Source organism: Melozone crissalis, unplaced genomic scaffold (genome assembly GCF_028551555.1).
Source record: "Melozone crissalis strain CALT ecotype California unplaced genomic scaffold, PUWL_Pcris_2 ptg000027l_1, whole genome shotgun sequence".
Classification (NCBI taxonomy): Eukaryota; Metazoa; Chordata; class Aves; order Passeriformes; family Passerellidae; genus Melozone; species Melozone crissalis.
The window spans coordinates 24,781,584-24,805,707 of record NW_026535805.1 but is presented as its reverse complement, the minus strand read 5'-3'; the positions used below and the strand labels follow the sequence as shown (position 1 = coordinate 24,805,707).

The 24,124-nt window shown below is 39.7% G+C and overlaps 2 protein-coding genes across 2 annotated transcripts in view; both read right to left on the bottom strand.

Moving 5' to 3' along the window:
• Positions 1-23,063, bottom strand: ABCB10 (ATP binding cassette subfamily B member 10). The gene is made up of 13 exons (XM_054279560.1): positions 22,712-23,063; positions 15,158-15,358; positions 14,605-14,807; positions 12,853-12,987; positions 11,320-11,466; positions 10,439-10,574; positions 7,981-8,076; positions 5,329-5,538; positions 4,987-5,066; positions 3,065-3,245; positions 2,786-2,829; positions 1,239-1,273; positions 1-619 (listed from the first exon to the last, which is right to left on the bottom strand). The coding sequence occupies exons 1-13, from the start codon at positions 23,061-23,063 to the stop codon at positions 328-330; spliced, it is 2,112 nt and encodes a 703-aa protein (XP_054135535.1). The 3' UTR covers positions 1-327.
• Positions 16,403-24,124, bottom strand: part of PGBD5 (piggyBac transposable element derived 5) — a 316,445-nt gene continuing 308,723 nt past the window's right edge. Inside the window, exon 8 of the transcript XR_008483195.1 lies at positions 16,403-16,415. The gene's annotated coding sequence lies outside the window, so the exon portion shown is untranslated. The remainder of the gene's footprint in view (positions 16,416-24,124) is intronic.

Here is a 24,124-nt window from a genome sequence, read left to right as displayed (position 1 = left end):
TGAAAATGATAAGATTGTCATTTAATTACCTTTAAAATACTGAACTTACTTGAGAATGGAACACATCTTCATATAGAGCATTACAGGAAACAAGATTCTAGACAGCCTCAAAATAACACAAGCAGAAAAATATATACCCTGAAATTATCTCAGTGTGACAGATATTTTAAAAGTTACAATAGTTATTAAAAAGCTTTCAATAAAAAGTTTAGACACATTTAAGTTTCAAAAGAATATTTTGTACATTTTGTAAAAATATAACATTTACTTTACATAACTGAAACATAAGTTATAGTCTTTGAAGTTTGTAATTATTCATACATTGTCTCATACATTTTCTTTTAATATATCCTTTCCTCTGGTTTGTAAATCCAATGCAAAAGTATCATTATTCTGAAGAAAAGCTTGTTTCTGCATTAGTTTCCTGAAAAGTCCATTTGGATTTGCAAGTAGTTCCTCATGTTTCCCACATTCCAGAATTTTACCCTGGCCAAGGACTGCAACGAAATCAGCATTTTGAATAGTAGACAGACGGTGAGCAATGATTAGGACTGTCCTCCCTTCCATCAGCCGGTCCAGAGCTTCTTGCACCAGATACTCATTTTCAGCATCCAAAGCACTAGCAACAATTGGGGTGGGGATGGGAGAGAGGAGGAGGAGATTTGTTATTGTAAGGCAGGTTGGTTTTGTATGCATGAGGCTTATTTTGCCAAAACTGCAAACCCTCTCTATTTGTGGTGAAGATGAACCACTGCAACTGCAGGAAAGTTTAATGAACATGCTCAGTGCTCACTTCCAAGTTACAGGCGTGACATATTCTCATATGCAAAAATAAGCATTGAGAAATAACACCAAAGTAAGTAGGTGGAAAAAAAATCAGTTACACTGCACAATAATCCTATTTCTTTTACACGAGGATCTAAGTTTAAACTAAAGATCCAAAAAAGCCTTAAGCAGATGTTTCAAAATCATGTTACATATTATGAATGTAACTCCATGAAAAATCACAATGTGCCAGCTATCCTTTCTGCTTTGCATAAACACCTTTTATTATAGGTTTCCTAAACAAGTCACACATTCTAGAAGGCACATTTGTTTTTGTGACTAGAGAGCAATAAGGGGCTAGACAATGTATAACGAGAAAAGAAAAGAAAAGAAAAGAAAAGAAAAGAAAAGAGAACAATTCTCAAATCTGAGTTTTACAGCTACATAATTTCTAAGTTTCTTTTTCTTCTTACCTTGTTGCTTCATCTAACAGAAGAATTTTAGGATTCTGAAAGAGAAAGTAAAATTGGTTATAATAACAATTAAACAAGATCTGAATATTTATGTCAATAGAGAAGAGGATTCATATAGCTTAAAACTCCAAGTAAGAGTACCTACTTCATCAAAATGTCATTCAAAGCATTACTTCTAAGAAATCTAAATGCTAAGAGGACAAAACAGAATCAACACTCCTCCATTTTCAAATTTTCCAAATTAAAACAGCAGAATATTATTCCTGGACAACCATTTGAAAGATACAAACTAAAGGGGTAAAGGGGGGGGATGATTTTTAAGGCATTCTTGGCAGCACTGTGGTCAAAAGTTCTACATTGTTATGTGGCTCTTTCACAGAGGCTCAGCTACCCTCTGCTTGCAGTCAGTCTGCTATATAAAACTGTCTTAGTAACTGCAAGTAACCAAGCCCTACCAACAAGCAGTATTTCACTCACAGGTAAAACACATAGTACTTAAGAACTAGCATTTAAGAACTTCTCCCAGTTAGATTATAAAAAAAATAAAATTGCCAGCACTCAAATCCCTTAGAAGAATTCACTACTGAATTACAGAAAATATCCAAACTTCCTTGAAAAAGTTGAGAGGAAAAGCTTTACTCTTTATCTGGGACGGACAGGACTTCACTGCACCCTCAAATATCCCAGTATATCAACTACTCATTTATTTTTTATAACCTTTTTACTTCCACAACATTAAATCTTCAATCCCATGAACCATATAAAATGCATGGCTTGAAATACAATCAGCTTTTCAGCATTAGTGGTAAAAGAGAACATGTGTAATGAAATTCCTATTAATCTAGCAGAACTGGGCATGCCAGGATGCTACAGACACCTGTGTGGCTTAACATGAATGTAAACTGTGTTCAGCAAGGATCAAAACTTCCAGCTGAGCATCAGCACCAAACTGCCTCCTTGCAAGCCCCTGTGGCTGTCCCTGAACCAAACTGTCTGTCATTCTGATCCTCAGAAGCCCCCTTAAATTTGTGCAGCACAGAGCCTGCCCTGAAGCTAGGCCCACACCAATCTTCAAAGAAAAACACGACACTACATTCTGCCTGAAATATCACCTTGGTCAAAATCCAGGCCATCTCCCCTCAAAGCTCAGACAAGGCATCTGAAGTCCTAGTAAACTGCAACCCAGAAAAATTAACCCATGAATGATAGAGATCTGAACAGAGTCATGTCATATATGTTTAATAGCATCACATTCTTAAAGTCTTCCTTCATCCTTGACCTCATCTTATGGAAATGGGCCATTTTACAATGATTTAACATCAGTCTTGGCAAGAACTATCAAAAAACATGGCTAAAATATAGGGAGAAGCACTGACATTAAGTAAGTTGTCATTAATTAAGTCACTCAGCCCTTCATTAACATAAAAGATACAGTTTTCCCTTTTCAAAATATTTTCCTGCCTCTCCCATTGAAATACCTCATTCTTGTTAATCTCTCCTGCTTCCCCCCAAGAAGTAATTAAATAGTTATTTGGGTGCTGGCTTACCTTGAGCAGAGCTCGAGCAATTGCAATTCGCTGCTTCTGTCCACCTGGGGAAAAATAATCAGTAAATTGAAACAGGAAAACAGATGTCAGGTAATTTTAACTGAATGCCTGGGCTGAGCAGAATTAGGTCCATGTACTTTAGTGGGGAATGAAGGGTGGATTCTCTTAATACTTATGGCAGGCCACAGCTTGGAGAAAAAAATAGTGACAAAAAATGATGGAATTTTTACATCACTCAGTAGCATCAAGATTTTTAAAATAAGCAAAATAAAGACGTACCTGAAAGCAAAACTCCTTTTTCTCCAACTACAGTGTCAAACCCTTTTGGAAAATCTCTGATAAAATTAGCAGCATTTGCTATTTCAGCAACTTTCTGAATCTCCTCTGCAGTCACAGTAGAAGGATCCTCTGCACCATAGGCAATATTTTCAGCAATAGAACAGGAGAAGAGAATTGGTTCCTGACAAATGCAAACACATAACTGGTATGGTAGATCTGTAATTGTGTGCATGTGTTATCTAGTATGTCAGATAACATAAATCCCACTTACAAGACTCCACCTACAATATCCATAAAAATAATACATAAGCTAGAGTTAATTGATTAAAAGACTAATAAAAAACGTCCTCCTCCTCCCCTAACACCGACGTGGACAGTGAAAACCAATTAAAAATTAAGTTGCTTTTTTAACTGACAAAACATAACTATCAATTCCTAATATTTTAGGAAGAGCTTAGGAAGAGCTATACATTCAAACATCAAAAGCCCTTCCTTTGTATTTTGCCTCATATCATCACAATGGAAGGGATAGAGCACCTATCTTGTGAGGGGAGGCTGAGAAAGATGGGGCTGTTCAGCCTGGAGAAGAAAAGGCTCCAGAGGGACCTGATGGTTACAGGACTTAAAGTGGGGGCTCTAAGAAAAATGGAAACACTTTTTAGCAGGGCCTGTTGTCATGGGACAAGGGCTGATGGTTTTAAACTAAAGGAGAGTTGATTTAGATTAGATATAAGGAAGACTTTTTTGCAATGCAGGTGGTGAAACACTGGAAGAGGTTTTCCAGAGAGGTAGTGGATGCTCCATCCTTGGAAACATTCCAAGTCAGGCTCATTCAAGCATGGGCCTCTGACCAACCACATCTAGTTGTGCCTCCTCAATGCAGGGGGATTGGATAAGATGACATTTAAAGGTACCTTCCAACCCAAACTATTCTGTGGTTTGCAACAATGATGATTCTTTTCTTAATCTCTACACAGATTTTATGGCATTATGTGCATTTAATTTGTATTCAAGCTTGCAACAGAGAACTGTGAGATATGACAAGTGATGTACAATGGGAAAATGTCTGAAATAAGGTAAGTGAGCTCTGTTTAAAAAGTAAAGTCATGTTCTTTGAATACCAGTATTGACCTCCTACTGGTAATTTAAATTGAATAGATTATTTCAAAAAGAAAAATGCTAATGTGCCAACAAGAAAATAATTTTTGCAGAAAAGCTTTTGGTGGCATTATTACATAAGGAAATTGTTTTGAAATGCAACAAATACTCAGTTACTCTTATGCTTTTAACCAGAACATCAACCTAACAGTTAATTGCACTGTGAAGTATCTGGGGAGACGAGGGAATGAACATTTTAATTGATGAAATAGCTTATTTTTAAGACACCATTGACTTCCAGAGTCTGGAGGTTGCTAGGAAGGTGATACTTACTATAAAAGTAAGTAAGTGCTACCTGTGCTGTATTTTCATGCTTTCCTAATGGAGATTATGGTTTCCTGGAAACTATTCAGAGCACAGAAGGTCAGTTTTTTAAATGGTTGTGTAAAATATGATTGTGTGACTTTTATCAATAGAAAAGGTAATTAAGTGTTAAGATTTTTGTTACTTTCTTCAACAAATTATAGCAAGCATTAGGTTGGTCATACCTACACAATTTACAGCAATTTACCTTCCAGTCTCCACCTGCACACTTTTCTTCTATACTAACATTTTGGATCTCTGTGATTATGTAAAAACAGACTATAGAATACTGGAACTGGCTCTAAATGCTTATTTTTAGAACAAAACGTGCAACAGCAGTTATGGTGAGATGGAGGGATTTCACGGAGAAGCAAGATTATGTCTTTTTAAAAAGAAGGAAAGTGAGGAAAAGCTAGTTGATCACAAAATTTCATCCACTTGGATTTCTTTTTCTTCCTTACCTGACTTACTGTTCCAATCTTTGTCCTGAACCACAGTGGATTTAACTGACGGATATCAAAGCCATCAACGGTGATAGTACCTTAAGTTAGGAAACAGTGAAGTCAAGTGTGTTTGACATGACTGAAAGAGTCTGAAGGAACAGCTGAGAATGACAACCCCTGGGGAATCACACACTCTACTGGTGGGTCAGAAATGCAAAGCTATGCAGGCACCACCATGAGGTAACTATACACCCCAGAAGGGGACATGGGCTTCAAGCAGAGGAACCCCAGCTGTTTATAAGGTTTATCTGAGATGCAAAGCATGAGCTGTTCTAAATGAGAGTTGTACACAAACCATACCTGAGATAGGATCATACAGCCGCAGCAGAAGGGATACAATCGTTGATTTCCCTGTACCACTTGGGCCAACGAGGGCCATAACAGAGCCAGCTGGAATGGAAAGGCTGAAATCTTTGAAAATGGATACTTCTGGACGTGTTGGATATGCAAACTCAACATCTTTGAATTCCAAAGCACCTCTGAATACGTCTTTGTCTAATGTGATTCCCTCTACATAACAAAGAATAAAATACAGAAACATGAACAGAAACAAAAATTAGCTCAGCCCTCCTAGAACTTGCTTTACAGACACTCAATAGAAGTATCTATCTCCACATTCAATCTATGGATAACTGCAAGCCACACTTCAGGACCACAGTGGTTATATTTCAGCCATGAGTGAATCAGTGTGGTATACCAATCATTCCTGAATGCAATTTCAGGTTGCTCACCAGCATAGAACCTGTAGGCTACCTACAACAAGAGGGAGAATTTGCATCTTGCTAATACCTAACCACTAACACCAATCACTTCTCATAGAATTATCTGAATTAGTGAACATACTGTAAACAATTAAAGCTTTGTCAATTAGGAGCAATGAAATAAAAAGGCATTGGTGAAGGCCAAAGTCCCGTTGCCACAGTACACAAAAAGATAAACATTGCAAATCATTTATTGCCCTTTCACCGAGCCACAAAAGTCACCTGAAGCACCCCCCTCTGAACAAGAGCAGTTCCTGTCACTGGAATTAAGCTGCTGCTACGTTTGTTGCACTAACAGACAATTTTTAGTTTTATTTTCTCCTTTCAGTGGAAAGAACACTTAATAAATTCAAATACCAATCAGAGGTCTAACTCTTGGGCAACAGCTCACTGAAATGAAAATTTCAGTTTGTGAAATCGTCCATCAATGAAACCACCATGAATTAACAACTACCAAAGTTAAATAAAACCAGCTTCTTTCTGGAACACAGCATTTGACTTAAACAAGTTTCTTAATATCATTATTAGAAAAAGCTGATAAATTGTTAAGACAAAGAAACAAAATTTCTTCAAGCCCTGTTAAAACCCAGTGACACATATCCATACAAAGCAAATTAATTGGACAAGTGGGGCTGCATTTCCAAAAGATGAAGTTCCCACAAACTTTGTAAAAACTGGCAGTACTAGAGCAATACCCGAGTCATGTTTGTTTGTGCTGGAGAAGCACAGCTCAAACCCTTAATTCTTTTCAGATGCAGCACACAAGTAACTCCCAACCAGCCATAGCATGGGGTAGCATATGCCAGTGTTTGGTTAAACAGTAACTGTGGATAGGAAACAAAGACAACCATCAGCAGCAATCTAGATTTCACTAGTTCTGATCTTTCTTTCCAGGTTCCCATTTCTTCTCCAGGCTTTCAGTTTAATGATAGTAGCATTGGAATGGAGAAGGCAAAAGCATGCAATTCCAGATTCCTTCCTTGACTTTAACCAATGGACATACACACTATAATGTTTCCACAATAGCCTGTAAACCTCCTTTTCAGAAAAGAAATGTGTTTGCTAAATCCTGTGTTAGCAGCATAATCCTTATTACCACGGCATCAAGTAATCACTTATCTTAAGTCTCAGTTGCAGTTATTGCACACTCTATCCATGGCCTGAAACACTGAATGTACTGCAATACAGGAAGTCTGCTACCACAAGTCCTTCCTCTATATATCACTGTAATAATATCTAAAAGCTATGTACTTGTCTCTTGTTTGGATTCTAGACACAAGGAAAAAGACATTATTCTTTGTTCCCAAGATATCTGCTGTCATCAACAACAACCAGAGTTCTACAAAAATAAAATCTTGCCCCCTGAAATAAAGAAGAAATGTGGGTAGTATTACTGCAAGGAGAAATCACTCCAAAAACAACACCTGCTGTAGCTACGCATCCATACTATTCCAAGAAGCAGAAGTCCCCCTATCAGCCCTACCCTTTACTTTTATTTCCCAGTTATGCCTCAGTCCCTGATTCCTATGGCAGATCAAAAACTCAGTTTAGTATGTGTTGCTGAAAGGCCTCAAATTGTGTGTTTGCAAGTTAGGATTCATATCAACATGTCTTACTACGGGCTGATTTTCACTGGATCAGTATGAAATGTTTAAGCTTGCAATACTCTTAATGAAAACCACCTGGTTTTGAAAGCTTCTCTGACCATTTCTGAGCCATTAGAGATGAGCATGGTAAACTGTTCAGTGGAAATATGAGATACAGCCATCTCAAAGAGCTCCTCCCTCCTCTCCTTTTTCTTCTTTCCACTCTTTTCACTCTAAAGCTGAATCAAGAGGAAGTAGTGATGACATCAACAAGACATTCCAAAAAGCTAGAAATGACCATGTCCTCAGTCACATAATTTAGAAAGTAATGATTCAAAATCATATTCTGAATTAAATAAATAAAAAATAATTAAACCAAAAGTAATTAATTAAGCTAACCTTTTGGCCTCTAAAATTTTTTATTAAAGAAATTTTTCATCATCTGTTTTGTACTTAGGTAAAATCAGAAGGATTATGACTATGCTTAGTTTCTTTGAAAATTATCTAAGTCAGTACTACCTTTAAGTGTTACACACAGCTTTCTAAAGTATTGCTGACCTGTAAGACAAAATCAATCTTTAAACAGTAACAAACCAAGAACCTACCATTAAATGGAAGTTGGGGCTTCCTTTCAATAAGTTCCCAAAGACGTCCACCAGCACCTAGTCCTTTCATAAGCTCAGAATAAAAGGAACTTAGACCTAAACAGAAAGCAGAACAGTATTATGCATCCATATGCAATGGAAGACATAGAAGAGATAAAATTAGCATTATACTTTTCAGCAGCAGCATTGAAGGATCAGATGTGTAGAGAATTTTTATTCCAATAAACTGTTAAAAGTGTTAAATCCTATCTAGTCTCATTTGAGAGCTGCCAATAACCCTTATTCACCATTCTTCTTTATATCTGTAAAACAAATCACTCCAAAGAAAAGAAAATGTTAATACACTCCAGCTTATGTGTATACACTACAGCCTTTCCCATTCACCTGTCAGGAAGAACAGCATCCAACTTCAGGAAAATGGCTTTGCATTCTACCAGTTATATTCCCAGATCATTCAGGAGAACAGAGCATTCTGAATGCTCTTCTTTGTCAGATAAGTTTACACTAATACAGGGTAGCCTGGCTGAGTCAGCTACAGCAGAGAGGGGGCACAAAACCCAGGGCTGAGGTGATGCTTGAGAAGGTATGTGGAGAGTGGACAATGGAAAGAAATGTGTCTCCCATGCCAGAATACTTCAAACAGTACTGGAGAAAGCAAAAGCTAAGAACAAAGCCTGCACATAGTTCTGGGTCCCAGCTCTTAGCAGATGTGTGAATCATCTTGAAAGTAGCTTGGTTGAAGGGCTTTCCAGCTGACATAAACACAGAAACAAAAACAGAACTAAAAATGGAGTAGTACATAGATATAAGGTGTCCAATTTCTTAAATTTTTGTGTGCCTTTCAAAAGAAAGACACCGATTTCATGACCTTTGAATTCCTGGAAAGTGCTTAAGAATTATTTCAGGAGGGCAGAAAAATGAAGGTGCAAATAAAAATATGTAAATCCAAATATATATATAATGGATTTACTGGTTTACTTTTGCAGAGCAAGAAGCTCAGCTTAAGGTCACAAGTCTGTAAGTGTAGGCAGGATGTTTGATCATGCTGCTGAGGACTATCTGAAAGTTTGCAACACTAGAGCCATGGTGAGAAGCTGTCTGCTTGGAAAAAAGAGCCACAGAATCACATCCTAGAGCAGGGCATGGCAGGGGAAGGCATAAGCTTCACAGAGCAACTTTGAACTCAAACACTGAGTTGCTCTTTGCAAATCCACAACCACTCATAAACAAAACATTATATAATATGGACAGCAAACACAAATTAGAAAACATTTTTATTTTCATAACCCATGTTCTGTGTTTGGAAGAAAACACAGCAAACTTACAACAAAGAGGAGCAAAGTCACAGATTATGCAGTGAACTTCACGGCTATTGCATTGACTCCTATATGCATTGATGACATATACAGAGCAGACTTAGCCCTTGGAAGATTTATATGCCTTGTAGGCATCTAGGAAGGCAAGCCTCTTGTGGCAAGACACCTCTGCTTCAGAGTCCCCATGAGAATGAGCTCTGTGCAGAACTACATTCTACAATAATCTGACCTAGAATTTAAAAATATGTTTTTATAGCAAATGAAAGTTAATTCAATGATATTTTTAGCAGTGCTTCTAATCTTCATTTATTTAATATTAGCTTGCCCCATGTTTTCAAAGTGTAAGATATCTCTCTATTGACCAAACTTCAATGATTTAAGCAGAGAAGAAAGGGGACTGGTAGTTGGAATGGGTGCCACTCGAATTTGATATACAAGGAAGCAGGTTTGTTAAATTTTGCCCTCAAACACATCTTTGTGCTCCCTGTGATATCAGGCCTAGTCTTAAAAAAGAAAAAGCTGCATTGCCCTCCTAGTCTATCAGAATGAACAGGCTCATTTTGCAGAAGAATGCTTCCAGTAAATTGTAGAGCTTCTGAGCAACTTATCATCATTTTTGCCTGTATGCAGCCATGAAGACAGCTCTGACAAAAAGATGAACAGCTTGTTGCTGGCCTAGTAGATTACAGAGTGTGGGCTTCCAGGAGGAGTCAGTGAGTAAGGAAAACCAGAAGGTTAGCACTGAGTGCAGTATTCTGCTGGCACTTTGTTTACTCTTCCAGTTGAGGACACTCTATACTGAATTACAGCTAAATGTTACATGCCTTTCTAAACAGAGTATGCTTAACATAGACCCAAATATTTTATTGCTTTACACAATACAGCAAGTATCTTAATTTAGACTTTAAGAAAATTAAAGTAATATATACTGTCACACGCACACATTGAAAAAAAACCAGCCTTTCTTTTGGGGAAAAAGAAGGCTTATATTAAGTTACAGACTATTACTTTCATTAACTCTTCAGAAAAAAAAATAATTTCTTGAGAAGTTCCTTTGGAAGTCTTTAAGAGCTACTTCCCTCCCACCGCTATAATGACTATAATGCCTTTACATGAAGAAAATCTAATTTCCCATTCCATACCTCCAATGCTTATGCCAACCCAGAAAGCATACATTAGGAAAGAGGAGAGTTCACCAACTGTCATGTAGGCACTGCCCATTAGTAATCCTCCTTTGTATAATACTGAGAGGACAATTAAGTTTCCAGAAAGGCCAGTCTAAGGAAAAAGGAAAAGGCAGATTTTGTCACATACATCTTAAATTTCATCCTCTAAAATGCTGTTTCAGAACTTTCCTTATAATGAAAAGAACTCTCACACTATAGGTATCTAGACTTTTGGAGGACTGAGGTAAATTCAACAATTCTAAAGTAAAGCAGCCAACAGCCAGACAGACATCCATGGCACTGTGCTATCCAACAAGTGTTCAAAAAGCAAGCAGCTCTTTTTTGGCTTTTTTTTCCCCCATGGTGGAAAGGAACACTAAACATTATTCTCAACCATCATTACCAAGGAAGAATTGATAGTCTGCAGTTACGTTCCAGTTTTAGAATTCAATTAGACAAACAGTTATGGAAAAATCCAAGCCTTCCTCCCCTACCTGTGCACTCCCCACCTTCCTATGATTGATGCTTCTCTCACTGGGGAGCCAAACCTCTAAATGCTAAGGGGAAGGTCTCCACTGGTTTCATTCCTTGAATAGAAGGTGTGGCCTCAGATAAGTAGTCCCCTGCTATGGGGTGTGGTGCAGAAATTGAGGCTTATAGTGACTTTATCATACTGTTTTATCTTGAGATGCAGTTTCACAGCAATTTAGGCTTATTTAAGTCCAGTCTTCCCACACTTTTATACGTTCAATTTATTCTCAATCATTTACTGGCAGATTTTTAAGTATCATAGGGAGTTTTAAAATAATTGACACTTTGCATAACATGGTTGGCTTACTTTCATTAAATATACTTACAGCTCCAAAGAAGCCTGCCCTAGCTAGAGCCTCTTTTCTAGCCAGCTGTAGCACATAATCAACTTTATTTGTATACTTCTCCATTTCAGCCATTTCTTGCCCAAAAGCTCGAACTGTTCTGATGTTTCCAATACGCTCTTCAGCTAACTGCATTGAAGCAAAGTACAAAACAGATCCACAGAGACACACAATTTGAAATGCTCACATTACAGATCATCTGAAAGTTAAAGCAATATCACTTTACTAATCTACATATCTTTGGATAGCACTGGAAAATTTCTCATGCCTTCCTCTCCCCACCCCAAACCCCATTTTTTAAATTCTATTAAGTTAAAAGCAAACTGCATGCCCAGGCAGTTTTTTAAAAAAAAAAAACCCTCAAGATTGTCTTAAGTGCTAGCAGAGACAGAAAAATATAAAAGTAGGGTTAAAAAATTTGGTGTGAACAACACCCATAGGGAAGTTACTATTCACAATATGTAATAACAATGTGGGAAGGGAAAAAATAAAGAATATCTGTTCCATACTAAGTCATGCAAAAAAGCCTGCAGTTATTTCCTAAAACAATTCCACTCATTTGATCAAAGCAATGCTGGGAATTAATTTAGTCCAACTACGAATGTCTCATTTCAACTTAGTATTTTAACTTCCAAACAGCAAAGTCTTAATTCTAAAATGCCTCAATTGTAACCACTTACACTAAGTTGTTAATGGTCATTGTGATGGTCTTAGAAAAAACAAGTTCCCCTTTTGTAAGTAAAAGTATAATACAAAAAATAATTTTCCTTCTTTCATCTCCCATACAACCTGAAAATTTGAATGGAACACAACAATTGCTTGTTCATTTCAAGTCCCACACCTGGTTTACAAAGGCACGAGCTTCCCACCAACACAGTCTGAAGAAGACAAATGGAAGAGGGCTAATCTTCCTTTTAGGCAGTTCTACAAAGGACATCCCAAGTTATAACAGCTGGCAACTGTGACTATTTTGCCTGCAGCTTTCCTAATTATATTTCCATGCTTTATAATAATGTTTCCCCATGCTAAGCCTTTGAGGAAAATGTTTAAGAAACAGGGCCCATAAACATTTAAGAGCTGACAGTAAGATCAAGCATCAGGGATGAACTTCAGAGATGGAATTGCCAGCAAAGGAAGCATTCACCTAGTGTGCTCCAGATAGCTTCAAGCTCAAAACCATAATCCAAGTGGTTTCCAAGTCCAGGTACCAACTTCCACAGGACTTCATAGGCTGATTTTTTTTTTCTCTCACAAAGCTAAAGTCTAAGCTCCTTGTAATTTCTTACATTTCCAAATTCTCAAGGCCTAGTATCTCTGTGTTATATTGCTACATACAAAGGAAGCATGGTTGTTTTTGAGATCTGTGAATAAGTGTTACTGACATTTACCTGTCATACTACTCAGGTGCTAAACCACAGTGTCAGAACTAACAGTACAACTGTCTTCAGATCTGTAACTTTTGAGATACTAACTTCAATACATTAGAGCAACTTTTAAGTTAACTGGAAAGGTTACCTGTGTTGCTTCTGCAAGAGAATCTTGAGTAACTTTAGTAAGCTTTCGCAAGTATCTGCCATAAATCACAGCCAGGACAGCCAAGGGTGGCACAACGCTCAGAACAAATGCAGCAAGGCTAGGGGAAACAAAAAACTAGAAGAAAAAGGTATTGTCAGAGTTTAGCATTCAGATTAAAAATAATCCCCGGAGTACTGAAGTGCAATTTCGCTTGCTACATTTCTAAAACTAGTAGGGATTTAGTGCTGCCATGCTTTCATTTATCATGTTTTAATTTTTTTCCAGGCAAAATATCCATTCTTTCACAGCATTTGGGAAGTTAGATCAAAGGACTATAGACAAAGCCATCTGGATTTAATTTCTAGCTTTCTCACTGGTTCTCTGTGTGGTCTTAGTCAAGCACCTTAACCTGCCACTAAACAGGCCTACCAGGAAATCTTTTGGGGATGCTGAAAGACATAAGCTATTACACAGTTTCTAAAGTGCTTTCACAACTATTAAATAGATGGTGTAATACAGAAGCTCTGAGTAGAGAAATACCATACAGTACTTCTGGGTAACTGAGGAACAAACAGATGGAGTCACTATTACTCCCTAGCACCCACGAATGGGTGGAACACGGTATTTAATTTATTGCTGCAAAACTTATCACTTGTAGTGATCATTGCTTCTAATGAACCTAAAGAGCTTCTCTTCATGAGATTTACTGACTTTAGATCTAATGTGTTTTAATTTTAGTTTGATTTCTCTATTGAAAACAAAAGTCTCCAGAAATATTCAAAATCAGCATAATTGATAGGCTTTGTAATTATTTAATAATAGTATCTTCTTCCTTCCCTTGGCAAACTTAAATAGTACTCTTACAACCATGTCATGGCAGTATTTTGGAGCAGGATGCATTATATAAAGTTATCTCATTTTATCTTTGGTAAGATAAAGCCTTGGAGTCCCTTTATAAGACAGCACAGAAAGCCATTCTTATCAGTGACTAAATATTAAAGCTTTAAAGTTTCATAGTGGAAACTCTCAACAGTTTCTAATGACAATATTGGATGCTTATTTTTATGAGGAGACTATTTGCTGTCTGTTTTTAACTCCACACAGACAGCAGAAATTATCACACCAATGCATAAGCATAAAAAAATTAAGGCCACAAAAAAAAACCCTCAAGAGAAGTCAGATGTTCATGTAATCCAATTGATCACCAAGGAATATTGACTGATGCCCTGCCCTTGTTAATGGAAGCCTCCATTAACAAGGCTCCTACATAAACATATTCTTTACTGACAGACTAAAGCAGAAAGACTAATACTTGTAAAAATCCTTGGCATTAATTAGATATGGAGTGCTGCCTTTGCTTAACCAGAATCAACCAACTTAAATGATTTCCTATCAGGCCCATTACACCGTATTTTACCTGCAACCATGGCAATGTTATGACTGATTTTAGTATCTTCAGTAAGAATGGAATTCAGCAATTTGTCTACTACATTTTGCTTGATAACTTTGGGTAGAAACAGTAGCTAATATCAATCCATCATCCTCCAAATTTTGCTTGTGAGTAAACATCAAGTGGCTGGCTACAGGCACATCACCTACTGCAATAATCTCTGCATCTGTTGTAGATAACCAGTGAAATACACTCAAACCCAAGAGCACACAATTGTTACTGGTTGGACTCACACTCACCTAATAGAACTGAAACAAATGCGAAACTACAAGTAGTGTCAAGCAAGTAAGAGACCACCATACCATCATTCCAACCCCCACAGATGCTTGTGCTCCTGCCCTGAGCCCATCAGAAAGGTTTTCAGTCACTGAGCGGCCCAAAAGGGCTGTATCTGAAGATAAGCGGTTTATCAGCTCTCCTGTTCTGGTCTTGTCAAAGAAAGCCGTTTCTTGCTTCACAATGGAGGAGAACATGGTTGCTCTCAAACGTTTCACAATTCTTTGTCCTGTCAAAAGCATAAGTCAGTCAAGCATGACACAAGAGACTTTACATAGGCAGCAACAATATAAAAATCACAGGACTGCACAGCACTGAACAAGGCACATTACAGGGAATAGAGTCTGGTAAGATGTGCTAGATGAGATCTTTAAGATCTCATCTAACAGCAAATAAAAATGAGCAATCATTCCAGCATACTTATCTTTGCACTATTAGTTTAACTTTGCTCTGGTTAAAAAAAGGTACTGATTCCAAAATCATCTCTTGGCCATGGCCAAAAATTTGTTTAAGATCATTAGATACCCTGACTGCAAGAAACAAGATGACTCTCAGTACCCCTTTTGCTTCTGTTTTTACCTGCAGTCTGCATGAGGTAGACACGTGTAGCATTAGCAGCAGCACCACATAAAAAGATTCCACTCAGCAAGGCACACAGGCTGGTCAGGCTGTCAGTGAAATCCTCACTGGGATTTGTATAAATAATGTCGATAACTTTCCCCATAAAGAAAGGAGCTGACATGGTAATGACACTGGAAACTGCCAGAAAGCCAACAGCAGCTGCAAATCAACAAGAAAAAGGAAAGTTATTCTGAACTTACAAGATTGTTGCAAGTGCCAATTGAAATAATCAGCAGTCTTTTAGACCCAGTGAAAGGGGTATTTTAAGCTGCTGTATAAATTAACTTAGGCAAGGCGTATTTTAAGACTCTGAAAAGCCTCTGTATACAATCACAGTCCTGGAATCACTTCTCTTGTCTAATCTTCAACAGAACCATCCAAAAAGGTTAACTTTTCACAGGTGTTGCCCTTAGAGAACATTGACAGTTACCTAATTCTTACACACAATCCTTCAACTCCTGTTTGGTTTGGGTTTTATTATTCATGCTTGTCACTGCATGGAAGCTTCCAGTTGTCTGTTTTTGAGGTAACAATGGTCTGAAGTAAAAATCTGATCTGAGAACTATGCAATTTTATTGGGGAAAAAATCAAACAAAGCAGAAACCGAAATATCCCCCAAATTTGATTTCCTCTTAACTGATAAACTTTAGGATTTATTTTAATTTTAAATTTTATAAACATTCATTTAGTTTTACTCTTTACTATTGGTCTAAAAGAAAAATAGTATAAGTCTTCATTAGAAGTACATTTGCTGATGAGCAGAGCTCTTGGATCACAGCAGCAGGATCAGCCATGGAACAGCCTGTATAGCTTTTTGAAGGTGTATCACAAAGTATGAAAATTACACTGGACCACAACTTAGCCTGTTGAACTTAAATCTGCAAAGAAATTTCTTGAGCCAAGAACAAAGTTTAATTTTTAAAAGTCAAGCCAAACTTGGAAGACTGAGAGCTAGAAAAAACCACATCTTAATTGAAAACTGAACAAACTTGATATGAAAACCACAACAAACAATGACATTATATAGCATCATTTTCCAAGAACTACACACTTACAGCAAACATTCATAGGATTGCTGCAAAACTACCAGCAAATAATGTCTCTGAAGACAAAAAATATACTGGCTGAAAAAGTCCTGAAGTTTAGATCCATTCTACTGAGCTTCTTGTATCACTTCTGTGATGAAGACAGCAGCCAGCCTCCCTATTGCACACTGCTGTAAGCAGTATGTCTAACACCTGACACAGGTGGTTTGATGCCTCTTACCACCTTCACACACATGGAAAGCTTTGTTTCAGTTTTTTCTTGAGGTGTAAATAGAGCTGTGTATTTATAAGGAAGAATTTAGAGTACAAAAAATGCATAGCTGAAGCCTGTCCCTCTTAGCCAAGATTTATTTGTAATCTTTCCCTTGTGTTACAGTCCAGACAGCAAGTGTGTGAAAGATACAGGATTTGGATCTTTAATTTGAAGCCACAGAAACTATAAGAAACCAGAGGAGAAAGTGAAAAACTTTCTGGTGCAAAATTATTGATGTTTGCCATAGGCACATCTCATAAGGGTATTACTTATTAGCTAAAAATGAATGGCCTTATTAACAACCTGGCAGCGCTGGTGTGAAGCAGCAGGGAAAAATCCAATAAAACCCAGGTTATTTCCTGTCAGGAAAAGCTGGCTGGTCTCCAAGGCAGCTGGAGATGGACAAAAGCATTGATTATAAGCACAGTACTGCACGCCAGCTCAGTCTCCATGAGTCCAGACAATTTCTCAGTTATGGATGGAACAGCACACATGAACTGCAGATATAAATATTCACAGAAGGAAGAGGACTATATAGCTAAACCCCTCACATGTTTCTGTCTAGTGGCTTGAATTTATCTTCAGGTCTTCTTCATTCAAACTAGCATGGGTTTCACTGTAATTACTTCCAACAGCCTTAACTGTTGAATGAAAAGCAAATACTACTATCTAAAGCAAACTGAAAACTATTGAACTAAGCAACATACATGTCTTTATTAATTTAACCACAAATCACACGTACAATAAGGTTCCCTAACTGAAACTCTCACATTGACTATGCCAGCAGACCAAGTAGAAAATAGCTCAGTTGCCAAGTGGCTGCTCTTTTTTGTTTCTTTTAAAATGTTGACTAGTTGAAAAAATAGGAACCAGAGAACATTCATTGCATGGCCTCCTTCAAAGGAGCTGTCATGGTGATAACTGGCTGAAGGGAGGAGTTCAATGTGTTCAGCAACCAGATATGAAGACAAGCCAGTGACACTGAAGGTTGTTGCTGATAGAAAAAAAGGTCGGAGTAAACTCTATAGTATTCATTTCACATGGCTTATTCTGTTACCCAGAAAATGGCATCAAACAAAGACCCACAACACACCCTTTTATTTTTTAAAGTAATTTTTCGGTAGGCTCTGACATGACAGTAAAGAAAATGTGAGGCAGATCAGTGGAACTTATAAAACCAGGACTTCAAAGTGGCAACAGGAGCAATGACAAGGAAAGCTGGCTGCAGCAGCAGCTGAGCAACCCTCTTGGAAACATTAGGCAAACATTTTGCTTGTCTACTTGCACAGAAATCCAGATTGCTACACAAAGTGATGCCTTTATCACTATTAAGATCAACATACTCTCTGTAAAGGCCAACATGACTTGCTTCTTGACAGCAAACCTGCAACTTCCTAAGAGGATGAGGTTGCCAACTGATAAACCACAATATTTATAAGCAATAACTAGGGCAGAGCTATCAGAAACCTCTCTTCAGAAGGTTGACTCCAAACCATAATGACTTCAGTTCATTATGACTCCAAAGAATCATAAATTAATTTTCTACACACAAAAACAACACCAAGACAGTGAATGTTTCTAATTTTGCTGGTTTTTACCAGAGCACCCTTCTCACCCACTATAGTATCTGGAAGTGTATGAAGAGAAAATATTTGCAAGCCTGTTTGGTGAGGGGCTGTTTTGAAGACAAATACATAAGGATTTTACCACAGATGAATTAAGATCATCCAAGCCATTCAGGAATGAAAGACAGAACAATGAGGTATTGATGAGATCTGGCAGGGCATAGTAACCCAGCAACAGATCACAGGAGCTAGATTTTACTATTCCATAAGCTATGAGTATTACTTCCTGAAATCTTTTAGCTACTGTCCTGGTTTCATTTAAATATGGAGGGCTGGTGGCTCAGAAACAAGCTTTGGATTAGTGAGGGGTATCTTTCAACCAGTAACAATGAATGTCTATCCTTTATCAGTTATCTGTGCAGTTTTACTTAGTATGTGGGGAATTTTTAAGCTGAACACTGACTGGCCTTCCACAAGGGCATTTGGAGTGCTGAATAAAACCTACCACATTATAATGTGCATTCAGGAAGATTTGGCTCTTCAATTGTTCTTTTACGGGAGAAAGATGCACTGGTAATTTTTATATTTGTTGGTCAAATAAAGTTCATTTCCTTTTGGTGGATCCTGAACCACAATATTTTTGGGTATCAACCCTGCAAAGGTATCAACCCTGCAAAGAGTCAGCTCTGCAAATACTTACTACAAGACAAAAATCTTCTTCCAGAGAACATTGTGAGCACTTAATGATGTTCTGTATAGTTCTAGGTTAGGTGTGAGTGGTGTGGTTTTCTTTCTGTTAAAGTAAATTCACATATGGCATCTGCACTGCATCTATTATTATGCAAGAACTTTTTAGAACCATACTCCTTACATTGTTAAGAACAACGGTGTTACTGTGCTCAGAAAAAAAAATACAGTTTGCAAAATGCTAGAAAGTAACAGAATAACTCTAGATTTAGAGGAGAGAGTATGGCTTTTTTTTTTTATCGTGCATTTATTTAACAGTAAAGCATTTAACTTGTTCAGATTTACCCTGTATAGAAGACAGTCTTTATGTCAGACCAACCTAGCTATTACTCCTTCTATATCCACAGTTCACACAAATAATGCAGCAACAACATTCCCAAGGAAATTAAGGTCTAAGCACCAAACTGATCACAGTGATAAGCAGCTACTGTTTCTGCAATAGCTTACTTAAGTAGCTTCCCTAACAGTTCACCCCCAGTTTAAAATAAACAACCAATTACACAGAAAAACAAACTTTCTGTGATAAAGCTGCAAGGCTGCTTGGACCTTTTGCGAATTTCATACCAAACATTGACAAAATCAGAAGAAAAACTAGGGAGAGAAGCAACAAAAAGCATCTAGCCTATATTTTATTGGTGGACTGCACATGAGAAAACACTCAGCAAGTTACCTCTACATATATATACATATAGGAATCACGATTTTAAAAACACAAGAATTGCCTTCCAAAAAAAATCAAAGTGCATCACCTGGCGTAATTTTAAAGTAAAATAAAATCCGATTATGAATAAAGCAGTGCTCTCCTAACTTAATTGAAATTTCAATCTGTAGGAAAGCAGCTATTACAAACTTGCCAAAAATTACCAAATAAAATATCTGAGATAATAATGCCTTCTTTAGAGGCATTTCTTGAATGCCTCTAAAGAAGACCTGTGTACAAAACAAGCCTTCTTACTCAGTGCACATAAAAGTTTGATAGAGAGAAAGCGCACACTTTGCTATGGGATTAAAAATCTCAGAGTTCCTTGTGCTTACTTTACAATTCAATACAACTATTGTTTCCTTCGAGTGCGGTTTGGATAAAGTGCAACAGACAGATTCTCATGGGGAGAAACAAGGAGGCAGGAAGATATAAAAGGGATCATTTTGAAAAAGCATTTTTGTGGTCTCACACACACAGAGCAGGATTTAATAATTCCAACAATGGCCCTGTCCTCTTCCCCAGGAACTGAACTGAACCGAAGATGCAGGTTTACCTTACCTGACTACACCAGATTGGCCAAGGAATTCCTACAACTACTGCTCTCCTTTGTTAAACCTGGGAGGTATTACAGGATTTACAAACTCCTAATCACTACACAAAACTGTGGTCACTAACAGAGTGAATTCTCACCATAGTATTTGGGCTTTTTTTTTTTTTACCACTTTAATTGCAAACAACAAAATTTAACACACATGTCCCATTTAAAATACATTCATAGCTCTACCCCACTGTAGAAGTAACTGGACATGGAACATATTATGCTGATACTTTTTTTTTGGACATTATGACATTTGATACATTCATTTTCATTCCTAGGAGCTTCCAGAGGGTCAGAAGCTCCTGTTGCAAGAGGTGCTGTGTGCCAGCACATGGGAAGTCTGGGCCAGAGCACATCGCTTCTTCCTGAGCCATTGGACAGTGAAGAGGCCCTGCACAGAGCAAGATGGGACCTTCTCCTCTGCTGCCAATCACAAGGGGAGCAGGTCACCTTCACCTCTGGACCTGCACCTCATCAGCTGACACCACTTCCCCAGCGCACCAAGACGGGTGAAGCTAGGCTTGCTCAACTTCCTCATAAATCCTCCTCTGCTCTCAGTCTCTTCCACTGTCCTGACGGCATCACCTCACCTTCTGTGACTGTGAATTTCAACTCACAGCTGCAAGGAGCAGGCAGAGCATCCTGACTCGTGCCATGTGGGGTGCCAGCAAAGGCACACAGCCCTCCACACTGGTACTGCTACAGCCCTAGGTTACCAGCTGCCTCTTCTATACAAAACAGAAAACCTGGAAGAACTCGGCCTTCCTGCAGAACTGAACAGCACCTGGAGAGATCTCAACACATCTGAAGAGATCTCACAGCATTTGCTTAACAGTTACATGGACTCGAAGAGGAAATTAAATGTTTTACCCTTGGTTCATTGCTTCATATAGTGAAACCGTTAACCTTCCTTTTTTTGAATGGAGCAAACCCAGACATACTAGGTTTTTAAGGACTAGCTTTTCTGTACAAAGCTGCAACAGGAACAAAATGCAACTATTTTAACATATTTTAGATACAATGGGTACCTGCAATTGCCCTACAACCACCTACAATGCATTTTACCCATATTTGTTATCCCTGCACTCTATAATGACCAAAAGCATTTTCCCTGTTAGCTTTTCCATCTCCCCACCTAATTACAACTTAACTACAAATTTTCCCTTAAGCAGGGTGTCAGTAAAGAAGAATGCTACATAAATTCACTCCTCTCCCAGAATGAAGACCAACCGAACACTGAAAAGCAGTCATTACATTTCCATATTTTTTCCATCATCATGACTTGATATGATCAACTTGTTGTGTTAGGGTTTTTTTAAACTTTAATTCAAGCCATTTTGTTATCTTAAAAGACAAAACTGCATGTTTTTAGCAACTGTGATAGCTGATTACTTGATAAAACCATCAGCAGACTGCACAGACTAAGGATACTTTTCTCTATTTCAAAACATAATTACAAACAAGCATACCGTAACCCTGCCTGTGATAAACAAGCTGGCAGCGAGTGCCCAGGAAAGTGCACTAAATTAAATTTTCAGTTCTACAGAAGCCTAGGGTCCTAAAAGCCAGCCTTAAAATAACTGATTTATTTACTTGATTAAATTTAAATGGGAAAACCACAGGCTTTTAAAACTTCATTGTAAAACCAGCAGGTAGCCCAAAATCTATAAACATTCATTTGGATCCAAATTATATGTTGGCTACATAGTACCAACATGTAATGAAACTCTGTAAATATCCAGTGTGAATAAAATTTTGTGCAAAGTATTTTTCATTCCACAAACCACCTCTTTATATGTCTAACTACCTCACCTCTCAAACACCATTTACTCAGTCCATAGGAACTACCTATATTTTTACAGAGGACTACAGGCCTCTCACTCATGAGACAGTGCACATATTGTCTGCCAACAGAGATACCTTAAAAAACCCAAAACATATAATAATTTGACATTGTTTTCTTACCAACAGCTATTATCATTTTAACCCATGAGAAGAAATGTCAGGAAAAGTTCATTGATACTATGCTGAAAATATCAGTGTTAACACAGCCACAGTGTTTTGGTTTCACCGCACAGGCACTAGATATCTTACTAAAACATGAAAACACCTTACAAAAGTTTTAAGTAAAAATTTCTTGAGGGAGAGAATTCCAATTTATTTTTAAAAATTAAACTCATCAGGTTCCCCTTTTTACTTAATTTCACGTAGTCTTGTGCCCAATTTTATCGCAGGGAGATTGTGAGGCCAGCGCTGAACATGCACAGAGGCATTAAACAGAACCGAGTTCTTTTAACTTCCAAAACTTTTGCCTTCCCTTCAAAAACGAACAGATTAAGAGATGGCAAAGTGAGAAGAGGGGACAGAATGTATGTTTTTAGCTTTTCACATGTATTGAAGGCTCGCTCCAAGACTCCGCGCTGTGCTGGGATGCCGCCAGCAGGGCCGGTTCTCCAGGGAAGCACGACCTCCTCCTTCGCCCCGGCGGCGTCCGCTCTGGGGGCGCAGCCCGGCCGCGCAGCCCGGCCCCGGCAGCCCCTCCGGGCGGGGCGCCCGCCGCCCCCTCCCGCTCGGGCAAAGCCCCGGGGCGGCCCCGGTACCTGTCAGTCTCCGGCGCTCGGGGTGCGCCAGGGCCAGTAGCCTGCGAGCCTCGAAGCGCGGCGGAGCGCCCGCAGCCCCTCGCGGCGGCTCCGTGCCCGCCGCGCTGCTCAGGGAACGCGGGGCGCCGCCCGCCGCTGCCGCCGCCGCGGCGGGGAGGAGGCGGCGGCGGTAGGACGGGGATCTCGGCGGCAGCGGCGGCAGCGGCAGCGGCGGCGGCGCGGGGTGCGCTCCGCACCTGCCGGGCGGGAGCGGCGGGGCGCGGAGCCCGGCGGCCGCCCGAGCCCAGGGGGGCGGCGCCGCCCGGCGCAGCAGCGGCAGCAGCCAGGGCAGGCGCGGCGCGTAGCCCGCCATGCGGCCGGCGCGGCACCCGAGCTGCTGCTGCGGTCGCAGGTCCCCGCCGCGCGGGTCTGCGGCGGGAGGAGGAGGAGGAGGAGGAGGCGCCTCCGAGCCGCCGCCGCCGCCCATGGGCCGGCGGCCGGGAACCCGCGACCGCGCGGGCCCGGCCCGGCCTGCGGCGCGCTGATAAGGCTGCGGCTGGCGGCCTCCTCCCGCCGCCCCGGCCAGCGCCCTCTGCCGCCGCCCGGCCCGGGAAGCGACGGGAGCGGGCCCGGGCCTGCCGAAATGGCGCCCGAGAAGACAGAGGGGACCTCGCTAATGCGTGCAAATATCTTAAAGGCAGGTGCCAAGAGGATGGTGCCAGACTTTTTTCAGTGGTGCCCTGTGAGACAGCGAGGAGCAGTGTCTGTAACTGAAAGCATAAGAAGTTGCATCTCAATGTGAGGAAGAACTTTACGTTGAAGGTGGCAGAGCACTGGAACAGGCTGACTGAGGAGGTCGTGGATTTTAGCTGTCTGTAGACATTAAAAACCCACCTGGACGTGTTCTTGTGTCACCTGCTCGAGGTGACTGCCTTGCTATGGGGTTGGACTCGAAAATCTCCAGCGGTCCCTTCCAACCCTAACAAGTCTATGATTGTTTGAGCCTGCCCTGCCCTGCCCAGTGATGGCAGAGACCCATCTGGAAGGGAAGGGGAGCTGAGGCAGTTGATCCCAGGAGAAGAAAGCAGGGACTTGGCCCCCTTCCTTGTTCCTTGTTCCCCTCTTCCAGGCTGCATGGGTCACAATGTCTCCAGCTGTCTCAGGCTGGCCACTGAACCTTGCCGGCCTGTGTCCATGGGTTTGGTCTTGGTCCAAACAAGGGAAACTGTGCATCCAGAGGAGAGCTGCCTTTTGGGGACACCATGTGCCTGATCCCATGCTCAGGCTGGTGTCTAAGGAATGGATATAAACTGGCCTTATGAGCCCATGCTTGGGCTAGAGCCCACAGTATTAGAAGGAGTAAAGGGGTCAAATGGAAAGAGAGGAAATTTAGTATAGATATTAGGAAGAAATTGTTTACTGTGAGGGTGGTGA